The sequence below is a fragment of the Elgaria multicarinata genome, chromosome 17 (genome assembly GCF_023053635.1).
Source record: "Elgaria multicarinata webbii isolate HBS135686 ecotype San Diego chromosome 17, rElgMul1.1.pri, whole genome shotgun sequence".
In the NCBI taxonomy this organism is placed as follows: domain Eukaryota; kingdom Metazoa; phylum Chordata; class Lepidosauria; order Squamata; family Anguidae; genus Elgaria; species Elgaria multicarinata.
Window position 1 is genome coordinate 22,498,148 of NC_086187.1, and position 19,653 is coordinate 22,517,800.

General features: G+C 46.7%; 2 protein-coding genes and 1 pseudogene across 2 annotated transcripts in view; all 3 read left to right on the forward strand.

Annotated features, from left to right (window-relative positions):
• The window catches only part of SMURF1 (SMAD specific E3 ubiquitin protein ligase 1), a 303,336-nt gene that overhangs the window by 88,075 nt on the left and 195,608 nt on the right, over positions 1 to 19,653 (forward strand). The gene's annotated exons all lie outside the window — the stretch shown is intronic.
• The window catches only part of RNF216 (ring finger protein 216), a 69,238-nt gene that overhangs the window by 8,657 nt on the left and 40,928 nt on the right, over positions 1 to 19,653 (forward strand). Inside the window, exons 5-12 of the mRNA XM_063143660.1 lie at positions 846 to 948; positions 2,985 to 3,149; positions 4,401 to 4,515; positions 4,983 to 5,122; positions 5,743 to 5,793; positions 6,600 to 6,737; positions 7,234 to 7,382; positions 8,926 to 9,004. Coding sequence (XP_062999730.1) covers positions 846 to 948; positions 2,985 to 3,149; positions 4,401 to 4,515; positions 4,983 to 5,122; positions 5,743 to 5,793; positions 6,600 to 6,737; positions 7,234 to 7,382; positions 8,926 to 9,004 — 940 coding nt within the window. The remainder of the gene's footprint in view (positions 1 to 845; positions 949 to 2,984; positions 3,150 to 4,400; positions 4,516 to 4,982; positions 5,123 to 5,742; positions 5,794 to 6,599; positions 6,738 to 7,233; positions 7,383 to 8,925; positions 9,005 to 19,653) is intronic.
• On the forward strand, positions 1,876 to 2,003 carry LOC134410409 (U1 spliceosomal RNA; annotated as a pseudogene).

The following is a 19,653-nucleotide window of genomic DNA, read 5'->3' on the forward strand; positions in this document are numbered from 1 at the left end:
AGTAGATGTAATTCATACCCGCTTGGATATTTTCCCACCAAGCATACAAATCGCAGCTCATCCTGTATATGTCTATTCAGAGGTAAGCCACAGAAATACAAGCCTCCTGTTTCCACCCCACCTCCTTACAGAACCTGGTTAAATACCGCGCGTTTTAAAATACCCTTTAAAGGTATTTAAAGAGCAGGTTCTTTAAATTTTTAGTTCCTTTAAATCCCCATTTACCTCTGATCGTTGGAAAAAGGAATGGGGTTACTCCACACTGTGCTGAAGAAAGGCTCCTTGGCTGTGGTAGAAGAGGTTGCTTGCAACCCTGCCTTGTCTCAGAAGAAGGAATGCCGCCCCTGGGATGGTGCCTACTTGAAACCCACATGTGCATCACCTAAAAAATAGTCTGTTTATCCCTTCAGGAAAAAAAAAAGCCTTATTCTTATGCAAAAGTATGCAGGTCAGATCGATTGATTTAAAATACCTATGACTAATCAGTAAAGTTTTCTTTAGTTGAGTCAACGGCCCTAGTCATAACTTACCCAATCCAACATAAGCAGGATCTTTCAATCAACTTTGGCAAATGTCTCATAAATTGCTCATACGGTTTGCATCCAGCTGACATCGTTCACTCACCCCTCTAAACTTTCCTCCTCCTCCTGATGCCACTGGATCTTTTGCACATGGTCCAGCTCTTCCTTGCCCTTCCTTGTTGCGTCGGACTCTGTTATTTCTCTTTCATCTGTTGCTCTAAAATGGTATGCGTCTGCCAAGGCTCGGTTGTTAATTTGAGGGGTGGAGGGATGTACAGAAGATGGTCTTTCCCAAGTAACTGTCTGTCTTCCTTTGCTTTGCAGACTTTGTAATTTTCTTCTGGAAAATCCAGATTATCCAAAGAAGAAAGGCAGAGTGGTTTTAAATCCAAATAGCAGCCTGCTCTCCAGCCAAGACGAGACAAAGGCAAGTGAGAAACTCGCTTCCTTCTGCAAATTCAGTAATTTTTATGAAACCTGGCTTTTCTTTAAGAGGCTGTGCTCCTGGTGCACAGGGGTGGGCTGGGAGTGGTGAGGAGAGGAGAGGAATCGGAGAGAGAAAATACGAATTTGCATTCACGTTTTGCACGGGAGACAGTCGACCCTCTGGCCAAAACCGAGTTTACGCCTGCTTTTCTTTTGAAAGAGACATGCATTTAAATATATGAAGGGAGGTAGCTCTTCTTGTTTCATTCTCGTGTGTACATGTGTGTACTGAGTTTTCTTTTGAGGTTTGTGAGGGCAAATTTGAAAGGCTTTCCGTGAAGCAGCATGAAATTGATTTCAATTACCAGGGAGGGATGGTGGTGGAAGTTGGTCTTTAGTGTGTGCCTGATCTTCAAAATTCCCAATTTGCGATTCATTTCTGGTCCACACATGTCCAAGAATCCTCAAAACCATCCAGAGAGCTTCGGCTATTGAGCGGTATAAAAATGCAATCAATCAGTCAATCTTTATTTACAGTCAGCAGACCACCATTACAGCATATAAGTACACAGACGTTAATAAAAATACATTATGGTAAAAAAGAAGAGATACAAAATCTGTAGAAATGCTAATCGGTAGGTTTAAAATTATGCTCAGACAGCCATGATGTATTCCCTAATGAGAATAGCCAGATTCAAAAATTTAGCCACTTGTTCAGTAATAGGCTTATTGGTGCCCTGAAGTAAAATAATCATAAGAGACTCAGGAGAGCGACTGGGGAAACGCTGTATAATAGGACATATTAGGACTTTCCTGGCCTCTTGATAGTAACTGCAGTAAAATAGTACATGCAAGATGGACTCCACCTCGATGTCATTACAGGGGCAGCATCTAATATTCTTTGGGATTTTCTTGAATCTGCCCCCTAATACTTACCTGGCAGGGGAGACACCTTGATCATGAAGGAGGTTTTCCCAGCGTGAGGCTCATCCATTGTACTTTGGGTGTGCTCTAACCCCTGTGATTTCCCCAAAGGCAGAAAACTCGACTGCAATCAATCAATCACACTGGATAGTATGGAACATCTTATTCTGCCTCTGAGCAAACACCAGAACCCTTGGTGATGCAGCCAACCTGCCTTTTGTGCTAGAGAACTAGTCAGCCTTTTCTAGGAGGAAAAGACGGCAAGTTGTGAAAAGTGGTCGGCTTTTGTAGGACTTACCTACTGTCTCTGGAGAGGCCACCAGTGAGGGAGGAAGCAGCAGCCAGGCACCTCTCCACCGTGCCTGGGTCCAGCTCCAGCTGAGAGCCCCCTCCCTCCTGCTGTCAACTGTAGCTGCTGAACTTTGCAACTAAGATTGTAGTGCCTGAATATGCTTTCCTTTTCCCCCTCCTCCTCCTCCCTCCCAGTCCCCTTTCCTTTTGTGTCATGTCTTTTAGATTGTAAGCCTGTGGGCAGGGACTGTCAAGAAATACTTTTGTAAGCCGCCGTGAGAGCCTTTTTTGGCTGAATGGCGGCATAAAAATCCTTAAATAAATAAATAAATAAATAAAATTTGATTAGTCCCCGCCTCCAAAAAGAACAAAAGCATAGCAAAAAACAAAGAAAAAAAAACAGTGATCAAATGCACAGGTATAGATGATAAATAGCTTGGCAATTTTACGTGGGGAAATAATCTTGGAATTGTTGTCAGTCACAAGCTGTGATCACAATGTCATGGTGGTGTAATATGCACCTACCTCACCCCAACATATAGAGGTGGGCATGCACCGTGACTTAAACAAGCCACCGTGGCTTGTTTAGCCAAGGCGATCGTGCAAACCCGCCCCACTGTCTCTTAGACCGATCTCAGTCGCAGTGTTGTCTTGAGACTAAATGTGGGCGGCAGTGTAGGTGGTGGGTCGTGAATGCCACCTTGAGCTCCTTGGTAGAAGAGTGGGATAAAACTTTAATGAACGCAGTAACAGTTCAAAGCTGGCCAAGTATGCGCTGACTCTCTCCTCTTCTCTCTCCCCACCCCACCTCTGCTTTTTCAGGTGCCTAAAGTGGACTACTTTGACTTCTCCAAACTTTATCCGCTTGACCAACGTTGCTTTATCCAAGCAGCTGACCTCCTCATGGCAGACTTCAAAATGCTGAGCAGCCAGGACATCAAGTGGGCGCTGCATGAACTCAAGGGACACTATGCAATCACACGAAAGGTTTCTCCCTCTTGGTTCCTCTTTTCCTCCTCCCCTGCCCCCTTGTATGATTTCCTCAGTCTTAGATGGGAGATGTACAGTCTGTGCTAGGAAGCAAATCCCACCGGGAAGGCAGAGAATGGACCAAATGCATCTAAGGTATACTTTGCTGAAGCAGAAGAACCGACCAAGTGGTCAAAGTAGTCCTTGACAATCTATTCATTAGCTATTTCTGTAAAACACAGCTACCTTACCTTGCTATAAAATTTCCAAGGCAGCTTGCAATAATTAAAGCCGATAGAACATTAAAATCAGCAACAATATTGAAGAAGAGAGCAAGCAATTAAATCCAGGTAACTAGTAGCTTAATAATTAAAAATATCAAAAGTCAGATCAGAGCCAGTGTGGTGTAGTGGCTAAAATGTTGGACTGGGAGTCAGGAGATCAGGGTTCTAGTCCCCACTCAGCCATGGAAACCCACTGGATGACTTTGGGCCAGTCACAGACTCTCAGCCCAACCTACCTCACAGCGTTGTTGTTAAGAGGATAAAATGGAGAGGAGGAGAAGGATTATGTATGCTGTCTTGGGTTCCTTGGAGGAAAAAGGCAGGATATAAATGAAATAAATAAATCATGCTAGTAAAAAATTAAACCAATGAACTACAGAGCAGCTACATGTAATTGTGGTCGATAGTCATGAAAGTCAGCAGCTATATGTAATAATAATAATAATAATTTATTTCTTACCTGCCTCTCCGATTGGATCGAGGTGGGGGAGACAGCAAGCATAAAATATGTAAAATACTGATTAAAAACATGGTATACTCTGTTTAAAAGCATCCTAAAAGCATTCTAAAAACATACTAAAGATATCCTAAAATTCTACTGGATAGGCCTACCGGAAGGGATCAGTCTTGATAGCTTTTTTGAATGCTAAAAGATTGTCAAGCTGACGAGTCTCTTCTGGCAGGCTATTCCACAGTCTGGGAGCAGCAGAAGAGAAGGTCCTCTGGGTAATGGTTGTCAGCCTAGTCTTTGCTGACTGAAGTAGATTCTTCCCAGAGGACCTGGGTGTGCGGGGCGGAATGTTTGCGCTCAACTGTGTGTAAACGTCTGTGTATGTCCGTCTGTAGAGCTGTGATTGGTGCCAGCTTGTTGTGGGGGACCCAGAAAATAATGTGGAATTTTGACCTCTTCATCACAGGCGTCTGCAGAAACCTCTGCCTGTATTCATGAATTTGTGTTCACTTGCTACCTTGCCTTTTTTTTAAGGCCTTTTCTGATGCCATCAAAAAATGGCAGGAACTGTCTCCTGAAACCAGTGGAAAACGAAAAAGGAGGAAAGAAATGAACCAGTATTCCTACATAGACTTCAAATTTGAGCAAGGTAAGTTGCCACCGCTTGACCACTGGCTCTCTGCGGCCTTGCAGGGTGCTGGTGGTGGCAAGCTATAAAACGCTAGATGGCCAGTGCCCCTAATGCACGGGTCGTTGAATGCAAGTTTGCGTAATGTGTATACAGATAGTACCATCCTTCTTGGTACTGGGTTTGGGTGGCGCGGAGTGCGCCCATCCTTGATTTGTTTTGGAGCGTTTGTGGTTCTCTTTGAACGTGGGCTCAGCCTTCCGTTTCCCACACCTGTAATTTGGGGATCACTTCCTGGCACCTCCCTAACTAGAGCTTTTGTTCAAGTGAATACGAGAACAAATAGAGCTGGTGTGGGGTTGGAACGAGTTGCAAAGGGGGGACCGCTTTGCTGGGAGCCCTTGAGCTCCTGTCGTTGCTTCCTTATTCAAAGAAAGGTTGGTTTTCTTTAAATCATCTCTCTACCTTTCTTTCCATTTTCGCTGTAGGCGCTATGAAAATTGAGAAGCGCATGTTCTTCTTGGAGAACAAGCGACGGCACTACAGGAGCTATGACCAGCTCTCTCTCCTCCCTGCAGTGCAGCTGGAGCGGGAGTTCTACGAACAGAAGATTAAAGAGATGGCAGAGGCGAGTAGTGTCCTGGGCACACGTTCAGGGGCTCTTATGGCAGCTGAGACTCAGTGCATTGTGGTCCTCCTCCTCTCCCACCCGCCCAGACTCTGATATCCTATAATATTTTCACCCCCATGCTTGATCTGGCAAGCACGCTTGCTTGAATGTCCACTGGCAGTTATAGGGGGTGTTCCCTACCACAGAATGTGGACAGCACTCTCTTAAAATGCTCACCTTGGCATCTGTACAGGCATTTACATCTAATGTGGAGCTGCCCTTAGCGGTTTCACTATCAAGGTCACCGTAGCATCACATACTTCGAAAACGCTCCGAGGGTCCTTTGGAAATGTGTCTGGGATTCCTCAGTGAGAAGATCAGCCATGGTGGGTGTTCCATTTAATTTTTAAAAACTGAGCATAGCTGCCATTGTTTGAGGGCTGCTCATCACGGGTAAGCCTTTACCGTCCAGCCTTCCCAAACCTGGTGCCCTCCAGATCTGTTGGCCTGAAACCCCCATAATTCCCAGCTAGCCTGGTGGACATCTGGACGGCACCAGAAGATGGGAAGTGATACGTCATGGAAGACTGGAGTATGTCAACAGCCCTGAGTGTGTCTTGTCTCTTTTTTCCCCCCAGCATGCAGATTTCCTCCTTGCCCTGCAGATGAACGAAGAGCAATATCAAAAAGTAAGTAGCTCTGTGGCAGAAAGAGAGAGACTTCCGTGCCTAATGCATATTGGGCAGAAGAGAAGTAAAAATTCCGAAAACGTTGAAGACGTGGAAAAAACAGGACATTTGAAAAATAAGCAATCCTGTTTTTAAAAATTACTTTTAGTGCAACCACCCCAGCCTAGAACCACTGGAGAATATTGTGTTTATGGTAAATTTCTGTTCCCAGGGGTTCTGGGTTGGGGGCAGCCTCCCCCCCCCCCATGTCAAATAAAGAAAGAAAGAAAGAAATAAGCGAAAGAGAGAAATTCTGAACATGACAAGCAGAGGCATGAGCCAGTCGCCTGTGGTTTGTTCTTTTTGGATGTCTAAATCATCAGCATCCCACTCAATGGGGTCTTTCAATTTCCCATTTCTTTAGTATAAACCAGTTAGTGGACTAATACTGTTGAATGGCTTTCTTGCATTTGTATATATGCTTTTCCCTTGTTAGGGCCCAGGGGTTTTCTTCCAGGCTCTGGGCTTGGTCTGGGAGCTGAGAGGAAGCCCCTCTGCTTGGTGTCGTTTCTTGATGGAGCCCTGTCTGCCCACCATCAGGAGGAGGCGCTTTTGGTGAATGACGCAGCTATTGGTTGGAGCAGGTCACGTGGGTCTCTCCTGATCCACCCCCCTTCTCCAATTCAAATCTTCATAACCCAGGCGATATGGCCTGGCACGGCTGCCTTGCTCACCTGCAGCCCCCAAACATGTGGCGTCATATTAGGGACACAGGGCTCCACGTTACGTTGCGAAGCGGGAGCTAATCTTTAGGAATTGGTTTTCAGGATGGCCAGATGATTGAGTGCCGCTGCTGCTATGGGGAGTTTGCATTTGAGGAGCTGACGCAGTGCACAGATGGACACTTGTTTTGCAAGGAGTGCCTAATAAAGTACGCTCAGGAGGCTGTCTTTGGCTCTGGAAAGGTAAGGACACCCTCCCCAGGAAATGCGACTGGAGACCGGTATCTAGATCTTGGGGGGAAAGTACGCTCTTCTGCAAAGTCTTTCTGGGTCACCAAACTTCCTCCTCTTTCGCACCTTCGGCTATGTGTTTCCTATTCTCTGACTTCTTTACTTCTGGTGTTTAGCCTGTCTCTTTCCATGTGGCTCTATGTACAGCTGTGTCCCTGCACATTTTGGGACAAGTTTCTTGTCCTTGTCACAGGGTGGTGTGAGCTAGGCAGACCTGACTGAATTACCTCCATGGACTGATGGTATTTGGGGGAAAGTCTGTCTCACTCGGAGTGTCCCCCTCTAAAACATGGAAGTTCATCATGACCCCTCTTTCCATTACTTTTTGTTGAGGTGCAAAACAGCTCTGCATGTGAAGGCATATTATGTGAATGATTAAAATCTAAGTGATGCTCAGCTTTTACAGTCTCAATCTCTCTCTCTCTCTCTTTTCACCCCCTGTATGTAGTCGGAGCTAAGCTGCATGGAAGGGAGTTGTACGTGCTCATTTCCAACTAGCGAGTTGGAGAAAGTGCTTCCAGAAAACATCCTTTGTAAATACTACGAGAGGAAAGCAGAGGAGGAGGTGGCTGCTGCTTGTGCAGATGAGTTAGTCAGGTAAGGGTAGCAATTTGGTCTGAATTGTGCAGGGATTCCCAGGCACTTTGGGCCACTTCACACAGCACCTTTCTTCTGCCTTTATGCTGCTACAGAGTTCCGACCAAAAGAAAGGCAGTGTGGTGTAGTGTTAATTGTATCAGATTAGGAGTGGGAACGCCCCAGGTACAAATCAAGGAGCAGGGCCTTCTCTGCTGTGGCACCCCGGCTGTGGAATGAGCTCCCCAGAGAGGTCCGCCTGGCGCCTACACTGTACTCCTTCCGTTGCCAGCTGAAGACCTTTTTGTTTTCTCTGTATTTTAATTTTGCTCTTTTAATTTTAACTCTGTATTTTAATATTTAATTTTGCTGCGTGGTTTTTATCCTGGTTGTGCTTTTTATACTGTATTTTGTATTTGTGCTTTTAACCTCTTGGTTGTTTTATTATGGTTTTAATTTTTGTGAACCGCCCAGAGAGCTTGGGCTATTGGGCGGTATAAAAATGTAATAAATAAATAAATAAGTAATCTCCATTCAAGCCACAGTGCTTACTGGGTGACCTTGGGGCCCGTTAGTATCTGTAGGCCTACCTCACAGGGTTCTTGTGAGGATAAAAATGAGAGGGGGGACCATGAATGCTTCATGAAGCTGCTTAGGGAAAAGGTGGGATATAAATATAACACATAAATAATATTATTATTATATTTATTATATTTATTTGTATCCCGCCTTTTGCCCAATGCTAGGCCTCAAGGCGGCCTTACAAAGTTTAAAATATACATGGGGGGGGGGAACAAAACCATAAATATTTAAAATACACAACAAAATTATAAGACATTAACATAGATGGAGGGCCAGATTATTCTCCAAAGGCCTGCTGGAACAAAAAAGTTTTAGCCTGCTTCCGAAAGCCCATCAAGGAGGGAGCCAGCCTAGCTTCCCCGGGAAGAGAGTTCCAGAGCACCGGAGCAGCCACCGAGAAGGCCCTCTCCCATGTTCCCACCAAATGCTTGTGAAGAAGGTGGGACTGAAAGAAGGGCTTCTCCAGAAGATCTCAAAGCACGGGCAGGCTCATAAGGGAGAATACGTTCTTGCAAATGACCTGGACCCGAACCATATAGGGCTTTATAGGTCATAATACCCTTACCCAATATTCCCCCCCAAATAGGTTTACTCTAAACTGGGGTGATGGGACAATCTGAAAATTACATATTCAGCAAATACTACCTTTGGCATCTTTGTAGCCGGAAACATAAAAGAACTCTGCTGGACCAGACCAGGGGTGCATCTAGTCTAGTATTTTCTATCCTCCTATGGCCAGCCAGGCATTTCTGGGGACAGGGCCTTACAGACAGTAGCCCCACGCTGTTATGGTAGCCCAGCAAGTGGCATTTAGTGGTTTACTTCCATGGCCCGTAGATGCTCCATATAGCGATCATGGCTAATAACCACTGATCAATCTCTCCTCCGTGATGTCGTCTAATCCCCTCTTAAGGTTCTCTAACTGACAAATACAGCAAGGGGCTGATATGATGCCCTCAATCTGTTTCTTCTTGGTCCACAGGTGTCCCTTCTGCAACTTCCCAGCTCTACTGGACAAGGATGTGAAGCGGTTCAGCTGTCCTAACCCACGTTGCAGGAAGGTAAGGAGTGGATCTTTTATCTAGTGACGAACTGGCGATGCAACAACACAGGCAGTAGTCCTTGACAGCATTGGAGGAGCAGTTCGATGGCTCCTGTTGTTTGGTTCGCTGGTACCTAGAGCGGCCCAGAGATCTCCGGAGCGGGCTTTGCACAGTAACGTGTTTCAGAGCAAAAGAATCTCTTGCTGGGGGCGCTTGGTAAGAACCGTGTGCGCCTAACCGAGTGTTGCAGCTGGAGAGATGGGAACATCGGCCTGGCAAAACAAATCACTTGAAGGTGGATTTGGGCATTTTAATATGGCTAAAGTGTAAGTCGGGGCAAGCCAAGCCACAGCTTAAATGTGCAGATGTCTGTTTTGCAGAAAGAGTCCTTCTGGTCCACTTTTTGACGGTTGCAGCCAATCTGCTATGTAACACACCCTGCCTTATTCCCACGAGCTAAGGCTTAATGCCGACACGTCGTGGTTTTTTTGGTTTCAACCGTAGCATTGAGTGCCGTGTTCCTTCAGTGCCTGTGGCTCAGAATACCAGGCAATTGCGTAAAGCGCCTTACTTCGAGCTATAGTTTCTGCTGTAGGGAGCGAACAACCCAGTGAAAGCTTTCTTTCCAGTGAGTCCGCGATTGGCAGCACAGTCTCAATAATATGTATTAGTTTGGAAATCGGGAAATATGGGAAGTGCACCTGTAAGATGTTGAAAAGTGAAAACCACTAGGTGGCACCCTTGATTTATCCACAGTCGGAAATAATTCTATGCAGTCTGGCCCTCTTTCTAAAAGTTGGCTTCTTTCTTAAAAAGTGAAACAGAATCTATGTGCCGCCAGTGAGCTCAGACCTTCAAAGCCTTTTGTTTAGTTATCCGTCACTTCATGCAATTCCACCCTTCCTCTAAGGAGTTATCCCATTTAATCCTGAGACAGGGCAGCTTGCCAAAGACCATCCACTGAGCTTCATTGGGGACTTGAACTAACATCTTTGTGGTTCAGCTCCAACACTCTATCTCAGCAAAGTGCCTTAGCGGCTTTAGGGTCTTGAAATAGGTAAAGACTCTAAAATAGGGCTCAAGTTACAGGAAGCCAGATTCCGGCAGGACATCAGGAAAAACTTCCGGACTGTTAGAGCAGTATGACAATGGAACCCATGACCTAGGGAGGTTGTGGTCTTTCCCACGCTTAGAGGTATTCAAGATGCACCTGGACAACGATCTGACGGATGCTTTAAGGTGCATTCCTGCATTGAGCAGGGGGCTGGACTTGATGGCCTTATGGGTCTCTTCCAACTCTATGCTTCTATGAAGAGCGGTCCATTAAAGTTCCCTTAGGAAGAAGTCTGCTCGGTTCTCTCAGATTCTGAAATTCTCCAAGGCGTGGAGCCGTGCAGTCCTTCTCCACTTTTCAAAGAGCAAATGCTTCTCAGGCATTGAAAACTGAAGGGTTGTCTATTGGGGCTTATTTCATGATGTCTGAAAGAAACCCCTACATATATACAGCCAAGACTTCCATTAAGATATCATTAATTGCTGGGCTGGGTGGATGGATATGTTAAAAGCTTAATTCATCAAAGGCAAATAGTTATGCACATACTAAGAGACTATTTTATGGGCATTGCAGTATACGTGAATGTCTTTTTGGAGTCAAAAGAATTGGCTTGTTCCAGGTTGTGTCCTTCCAATGCATTTATTGTGTTGCATCAGTTCACCTAATGGCTGGCGGGTGAATATTAAGACGACCTGTGGTAGTAGATTTTGGAGCTGTGGGGAAACCCTTGTGCTAGCATGCAGTAGGCAGAACTCGTTTTTGTGTTTGTGGCCACAGCTGTGTCAGTCCTTCTAAATAAGGGTGGCTGCAGCTGTTACCAGTGGCTTATAGTGCATGGCCTCTGCATGTTTAAGTGACATTGACCTGATTCGCATGTAACGAAAACCCCAGAGTTTGGGTGGAGGTTGGATTATCATTATGTGCTAACCTTGCGCTATGGTTTAGTTATGGTTGTTAACCACGAAGAGCCAAAAATTCACAACCAAACTACAAACTACAGGTTCTCTTCCTGGGTTGTTTGTGGTTAACCCATAGTGCAGGGTTCACACATAGTGACAACCCACGATTCAATGAGAATCCGTACTCTGGGTTGCTGTGTGCGAACCAGGTCACTTTCTCTTACCTGATACCGTCCAACTCGAAACAGATTAAGGGTGGATAGGTTTGCCAAATGCATTCTGCCATGATAGCTAAATTGACTGTTTACTTTGGCTCTGAAGGGCCTTTTCTGTGATTGTGCCCCAATTGTGGGTCTCCCTGCCATGGAAAATCCATCCGGTACTCCTTTATTGCCATATTTCAGGCTCTAGGCAAAACCTGGCCTGTTTATGCAGGGTTTGAGTGGCTAAATTAGTTTCTTGAAGATGCTGATTTGGGTATGCTTCTTGTGTTGTTGTTGTCGTCGTCGTCTTGAGTTGGTTTGTTGGCTGCTGGCTGTTGCTTTTACTGTTTACATTTAACGAGAGCATGCTCTCTGACTGGATGTATTGCTTTGTTTTTATTTACAGGGATGTTTTTGTGCTATCTTGTTAACCCGCCTTGATTGCCAGCTATTGCGGGAACGTGTCATACAGTTTTCAAAACATATACATGGATGTTTATCTCTGAATGCCAGGGATAAACAAAAGGTGAAAGCTTGGACTTGTTAACTTGGAGAGAGGTCTGACTATTCACTGTCAGAAGCATGCTGGTGGGGAATCAATGGACCTTGCTTTCAAGGGAATTCTTGGGTCCTTTTTTCTTTTCTTTTTCTTCCTTGAAAGCTACAACCCTCCAATCCTTGGTAAATTAAGAAGGCTATTTCTCTCCCTCAGTTCTCAGCCCGGATGGATGTTGGCAGGTAATCAGCTCAGCTGCCCCCCTCCCTTGCCTGCCCCAGACGTGATTGGCTTGCGTTGGTCGCTCGTCTCTGTGTGTGTGTGTGTGTGTGTGTGTGTGTCTAGCAGACAGTGTGACTTGCTGACGATTGCAGTTTCTGTGCCAGGATTGTATATACCCTTGTATATTATGGGCAGAGAAGAGGCACTGTTCTTCTTTGCAGTCTCAGCACAGGGCACTGCAGCGTTTCCAGCGAGCTGGAAGATGGGAAGGTGAAAGATGCTGTTGCCATGGTAATAACTCATCTTTGAAAGAGAAGACATTTGGGCGCTGGGTAAGGAAGGAGGGCAGAAGGATGGGAGCTTAGGACATCAGAAGGGTGAGCGTCTACTTCTGCCGGCTCCCTTTCAGGTGTAAGGCAAGCCAAGCATAATGACTTCACCTCCTTTCCTATTTAGAAAGCTTAGTTCCTTAACTGCGGTGTAGATTCTCTCCCTCCCCCCCCCACATGTCCCTGCATGCTTACGCACAATGCAAACCAATAGCCAAGGTTTGAAAGAGAGCGATACCCGAGTGCCTGCCAGCATCTATACAACTGTGCAAGATGGATAAAGAATTCAATTTCCCTGCACTTCTGCAATGACATCACACCAGCCTAAGTCACGCATGTTCACTTATTAGCATCTCTTGTACACCTTAGCATACAGTTTATCCACTGCTCCTGGTGGAGCATGGGTACAGCATCTCCAGCAAGAAGAGGCTGAATGCTATCATCCCTTTATAACGCCCCTCCAAGAAAAGATGGCTGGACGATCATGAACATTGCTCATTAATTTCTTTACTTAAAACAGGGGTGAAGAACTGAGGTTCAGATGTGGCCCTCTAGGATTCCCATTCTGGCCTCTGGCCTTCCAGTGTTCCCCAGAAGGTCATATTTCTGCCCCCCACCAAAAAAAACCATTTCTTGGTTTTCCAGCTTTTCTGCAGTTTTTTCTCCATTCTAAGACGTTCCACTGCCTCCCCTTAGTTACTGACAGCAAGAGCTTTAAGCTACAATTTGCTGGTATTTTGTGTGTGCCTCTTTTGCCTTTGCCTTCCCCCGATCACTGGAATCCCCCCTACACACACACATACACACACACAAGAGCTTCCCCAGAGTGGCATTTGACTCTCAGGCTAAAAGAAGGTCAGCATCCCTGACTTTAAAGGTTCCCGCGCACTCTTTCCGTTGTTACGAATGCTCAAAGTGGCACACAGCAATAAAAGAAACGGGACTGCTGTGACAGTTATGGGTCTCAATTATTCTTTTAAATAAGGATGCTATAAAAATACCAAAAGAAGCTAGAGGCAGCAACTCACGGCCAAAGCTTGCAGATTAATAGCTCACAAAGAAAAAACTTGGCAGAACAAGATGGCTGAAACTTCTTGCCCGGAAGTATGAATGCACGAAACTGCCTCTTGCTGAGTCAGGTCATCTGTTGCAGTATTGCCTGTTCCAGCTGGCAGTATCTCTCTCTCTCTCTCTCTCCCATGGAGAGCAGGCTTCTCCCCCCCCCCCCCCCCCGAGTCCCTTTTAGCTGAGCATGCCAGGGATTCGAACCCAAGGCCCTGTGCATGCAAAATATTTGCTCTGCTGGCGGGCTGTGGCTGCTCCCCAAGCTCCTTCCTTCTCCTTACAACGAGTTGCATTTGGAGCACTGGATCGAAGTCTTTGAATAAATAATAGGGTCTATTTCTTTCTTTCTTTATTTATTTATTCAAAGCATTTTTATCCCGCCCTTCAGACAAAAAAGCCTCCCAGAGTGGCTTACAAAGGTCAGAAATAAGGCAGTCCCAGCCCACAAGCTTACATGGCACAAAAGGAAAGTGGATTGGGAGGGAGGAGGAAAAAATGTTTTCTGTATGGATGATATCGAGTACATATTGAATGCTGTATTTCTCTGGCACGTGATGAGTCGGTAGAGTTCTTGGAACATGGCTAATTCGTGCTCTCTTCCTCCTGGCAAAAGACCGTCAGTTGAATCCTTTTCCCAGACACAACTGGGAAAAGAGGTCTTCTAGTCAGCAGTCTTCTTTGGCTGAGCTCAGCTTTCCCTGTCGAGAATTCTAAGCGTAGGGATAATTGCTCAATCCCGGTGTTGCAATCCCCCCCCCTCCTCCATTTGTTGAGTTTCCTGATGCTTGCTTTCTACTTCCCCTCTCTGTGGCAACACAGTTTTTTAAATGCCCTATAACCAGTTTTCCATCTCATGCCTGAAAGCTGTGCTGATGCGGTGGTGGGTGGGAGGGAGAGATACAAATTTTAAAGTAAAAAGAATACTCTCTTGCCAGCTGATTTTCATTGGCTCAGTTCGGACACAATACGCAATAAACACTGGTGGTTTTAGTAGTCAACTATCAGTTGAATGGTCAATGGTAGGTATTTGTGCCGTCTGTCAAGCAACAAACACCCCACGGTTGACTTTTTTCTCAAAAGACAACAACACACCACCCACTGGAGAAACACAACTGGCTGCAGAGTTGACTAGTCTCACAACTGTTGCTTTTCATGTGGTCCGAACGGAGCCAGTGGGCCATTTTGCAGGGCTGAGTGGACTTACCTCGGCTGGCTACAGAGTTCCTGGGCAAGAGTGGCCAAAACCACGCCGACTGCTCTGCTCCAGGTGGCACAACTCGCAGAGGCTGCTGGGATAGCACCAGGAGGACTGAGGGAGGAGGGAGCGTGGGGAAAGGGGCGGGGGCTGTGTCAGTCAAATGCCAGGTTGACTATTAGTCCACTCCACAGTTGTGTAGGAACATGTTGCGTAGGGAGCGCCCACAAAAAAACCAAGTGTAGTGGACTACTCCCCCCACCATTGACTAAAGGGTTGTCCGAACGCAGCCATTGTGTTTCAAGGGACAGGACTTTGGTTGCGGCGTCTGTTTTTTGACATCTTCTGGGAAATGAGGCTACACTTAAAGCTGCCTGCGTTTCCCCCTCTCCCCCCCCCCCACCTTTTCAGTCCTATACAGCTTTTTTTTGTATACCTGGTTCCGTAAACTTTTTGTTACCTGGGTTTTGGGAGGGAGGAAAACATTCTAGGATTGGGAGAGAAAGAGTGATGTGGACAAGTGAAATGTCCGTCCTCTTGATGGGCAGCAGCTGGTGGGAGGAAGGGCGTGTATTTGGCCAGGACCTCCGTGGGAGTCCATTGTGTGTCTACGTGCTCCCCCCCCTTTCATTGGGGCTGCCCCATGTTGGGCTGGAGGGCAGTTTCTGCCTCCAGTGCAGCAGTTTCCACCCTGTGCACCACTTACGTTTCTCCTCCATACAGCAGTATACTGCCAGTTGCCTTAGGGAGAATGAATCTGCCCCAGGTTAAGTCAGGCTTGCAGGGCAAGGGGCAGGTTTTCCTGTCCCCTTTCTGTGCCCTTGATTGCAGTTCATAGAACTCTATAGGAACCTCCAGAATTGGAGGCAGCAAGCCTATGTACACCAGTTGCTGGGGAACATGGACAGGAGGCTGCTGTTGCTATTGCACCCGTGTCCTGCTAGGGCAGTGGTTCTCAACCTTCCTAATGCCGCGACCCTTTAATACAGTTCCTCATGTTGTGGTGACCCCCAACCATAAAATTATTTTCGTTGCTACTTCATAACTGCAATTTTGCTACTGTTATGTAGCAAAATTATGTAGCTCGGTTCCTAAGACCATCGGAAATATGTGTTTTCTGATGGTCTTAGGCGACCCCTGTGAAAGGGTCATTCGACCCCCAAAGGGGTCACGACCCACAGGTTGAGAACCGCTGTGCTAGGGGTTTCCTGGTTGACAACTGGTCGGCCCCTGTGTGAACAGAGTGCTGGGCTAGGTGGACCCTCGGTCTGATCCTTCAGGGTTCTTCTGATGTCGTTAAGCGTTTGCAGCTGAGCTGGCTCCACCCTCAGTTCCATTCCTTGGTCAAACTAGAGCAGGGGGTATCGAAACGCTTTCAGCCCAAGGGGACAAATTTCGTTTTGCAGAAGCCCTTTGGGGGTCTGCATTTCAGCAACAGGCACAGCTGGAGGCAAAGCAGGGTGGGGCCGAAAATACCTTTGTATTTTAGCTCAGAGTTCTTGCTACTAGTAATGAAGTCTTAGGAGAGGCACCTTTCAGGCTGTGAACCCACCAAAGTGATGGTCAATTGAATGGGAGGTCGCAGCCATATGGGATTTCTGGGATCTTTGGTCTTCCAGGTGGCCCAGAGGTTCTATTCAACCGAGCTAGAGGGCCACAGAACCTTGGGAAGAGCCTTATAGAGAGTGTGCTGACAAAGCTTGCCATGGGAGTATGAATAACTCAATGTATTGCTCCCCATGTTTGTCTCACAATGTGCCTAGCTACGGCCTGCTAGGACGGTCATCCCAGAGTGCAGGACATGGAATAACGGGCTGAAGTTACAGGAAGCCAGATTCCGGCTGGACATCAGGAAAAACTTCCTGACTGTTAGAGCAGTATGACAATGGAACCAGTTACCTAGGAAGGTGGTGGGCTCTCCCACACTAGAGGCCTTCAAGAGGCAGCTGGACAACCATCTGTCAGGGATGCTTTAGGGTGGATTCCTGCATTGAGCAGGGGGTTGGACTCGATGGCCTTGTAGGCCCCTTCCAACTCTACCATTCTATGATTCTATGACCTTTCAGCTGTAAGCCAGGAGTGTTGAGTCTGTGGAGCCATGACTTTTTCCTTTTCTATTCTCTCCCCCTCCTCCCCATTTCCCCCGTTTTCTATTCAATTGTCTATGTGGCATTCACCCTTCTGAATGGTGTAGCTGGGAACATACTCCATTGACTTCTTGCCAAAGCCACAACAAATGGCAAGTTTCCATCTGCTCTCTCTCTCTCCCTCCCCTCCGCTTGCTGCCGGGCAAGTAGTTTTCATTTTTCTACCATAAAAGGGCAGCGAAAACTCGGCTGCAGTCTTGGTGCTGCTCTTCAGCACAACCGATGAGGAAACAGAGGCGGAGGAGAGAGTGGGCGGAGGCGTCAGCCGTGGCGCTGTGGCAGGGGCTGGTGGCAGCTCGGCCCCCTCCTCAAGTGGGTTGCTGAGGACCACACAAGAGAGGAACGAGCGCTTAGGTTCTCTGGAGGTTGCGCTGGAAGGCTGAGCTTCAGTAGGGCTCTGTGTGCAAAGTGAGTCCTAATCGTGCGCCAAGGAATTGAACTCTACAGGCGGAATAACTTTGGGCTCCTTTGCATGTCTTGGTTGGCAGAACATGCTCTGTTTCTCTAAGACAAGTGTAGGCAAACTGGTGCCCTCCAGATGTTTGGGACTACAGCTCTCATAGTCCCTGACCATTGGCCACGCTGGCTGGGGCTGATAGGAGTTGTAGTCCAAAACATCAGGAAGGCGGCATGTTGCTTTACCCCCTGGTGTATATGGGCTTACTACTTCTGATACTTGAAATCTTGTCTCTGCCGTGCATTCATTACGTGGCTTCAGGCAAAGCCATTCAGTCTTGAGTTTCAGCTTCCACCTTCAGGTCCATGATGCAGCCGAGAACGCTCTTCTTCCTTGCAAGGTTGTTGGAAAATGACATACCCGGTGCTAAGCGTTACACTCAAGTTGCGTACTCTCACACAGAATATGTGGTACCCTAAAATGCGTAGCCCGTTGGACGTTTTCCTCTCTTGACCTTGTGAACTGCTACGGGACCAGTGGAGCCGATCTGTTGTTGGTACCATGTGACCAGCAGGGAATTGGAGATTCATTCTGCTTTGAGCGCAAGGCAAGCTCTTGCCTGTTTCACGCATCTGGTTTGGCTTTTTCTGAGAGCGGAGCTTCATGCTCAGAGAGCAGCTTCCTGGTTCTGCCTTCCTTGGACCCCACTATTTCCTGGTGCAACTCTGGCGGTTTGAAGGCTTTCACATGCCAAAAAGGCCCCCGCCTGTAGAAGGTTAGCTTGTCAGGATGAAGAGCTGTATCCTTCTCTCTTCCTCTCTCTTCCACTGTTCTAAAACGGTACAGTCTCAGGAAGTCTATACCGTGTAATTGTCCTCAAAGTGTGGATCTGCTCCTTTTGCCTCACTTCAAATAACTGCAACAAGAATACACATTTTTTAGCTTTTTTCCCCCCACAGTGAACCTGCTTGTAGGAATATATAGTCCAGAAAAGCTTGATAAATGGGCTCCGTTCAAAATGTGCTGAAAATCAGCAGAACCTATTTGGAACTGACTTCTTTGCCAGAAGCCGGATGTCTTCCCTAAATGTCTCTTCCTCTGTCTCCCTCCCCCCCCCACTTTCTTTCTTTCTTTTCTTCCCAACCCCCCACAGTTATTTGTGGTTGTGTGTACTACCCAAAACCTCTCAAAAACAGGAATTCACAAACCGCTGGTATAAAAATAGATCATGCAAGTTTGGGAAGAGAAACATGCTTTTTTCTGGGGTTTTTTTTTTTGTCCTGCCTTAGGCTCCTGCCATATATAGCCATACCATTGAGTGAGAAGATGATTCTGCCTTATGCCTATCAACTTGGAAATATATCCATAAGAGGACGTGTTGTTTGTCTTCCTAGCTTAGACCTTTGGGCCCGTCTGACCTTGTGTAGGGTGGAGAATTTTGTTAATGTTTTAAAGGCTCGCCAGTTGAAGCCCGTTAGTTTAGGTCTCCCTCGTGCTTCCTGCTTACATAAAAACCAAATTCCCAGGTTGGGTATCTGAACTGCTCTGATCTTTCCTCACCACCTGCACATGTTTATGGCAACAGCAGCTGAAAGAGGCTTGAGGGCCGGGTTCCAGCTCTTGTGGCAAGATTCTGCAGTGGTCTGAATGGCTGTCGGTTGGAAGATACTTGCAGTCTAATAGAGGTTGAAAAGCTGTGTATAGCCCTGGGACATGCTCTCAGTATGCCAGCTTATTGGCACATGGGAACTTACCCCTACTCTCGACTTGAAGTCCTGGAATGTGGCATTGCTTGCAGGTCAACAGTGGCCCTGTTCAGACAACGTGCTAAACCGTGATGGTTAAGTGTTTTGAGCTAAACATTGACCCCATTCAGAATTTATTTATTTATTTATTACATTTTTATACCGCCCAATAGCCGAAGCTCTCTGGGCGGTTCACAAAACTTAAAACCACAAAAAACAGAAGACACCTTAAACTATGGCTTTAACCACAGCGGTTAAGCCAGAAAGCCAGGCTGTGTTCAGAAGACACCTTAAACCACAGCTTTAACCATGGTGAATAAAGCAAAAGGCCTTATTCATAAAATCATAGAATAACAGAGTTGGAAGGGGCCTACAAGGCCATCGAGTCCAACCCCCTGCTCAATGCAGGAATCCACCCTAAAGCATCCCCGACAGATGGTTGCCAGCTGCCTCTTGAAGGCCTCTCGTGTGGGAGAGCCCACAACCTCCCTAGGTAACTGGTTCCATTGTCGTACTGCTCTAACAGTCAGGAAGTTTTTCCTGATGTCCAGCCGAAATCTGGCTTCTTGTAACTTGAGCCCATTATTCCATGTCCTGCACTCTGGGATGATTGAGAAGAGATCCTGGCCTTCCTCTGTGTGACAACCTTTCAAGTATTTGAAGAGTGCTATCATGTCTCCCCTCCATCTTCTCTTCTCCAGGCTAAACATGCCCAGTTGTTTCAGTCTCTCTTCATAGGGCTTTGTTTCCAGACCCTTGATCATCCTTGCTGCCCTCCTCTGAACACGCTCCAATTCGCTGTGGTTAAAGCCATGGTTTAAGGTGTCTTCTGAACACAACCTAGCTTTCTGGCTTAACCACCATGCTTAAAGCCATGGTTTAAGGTGTCTTCTGAACACAACCTAGCTTTCTGGC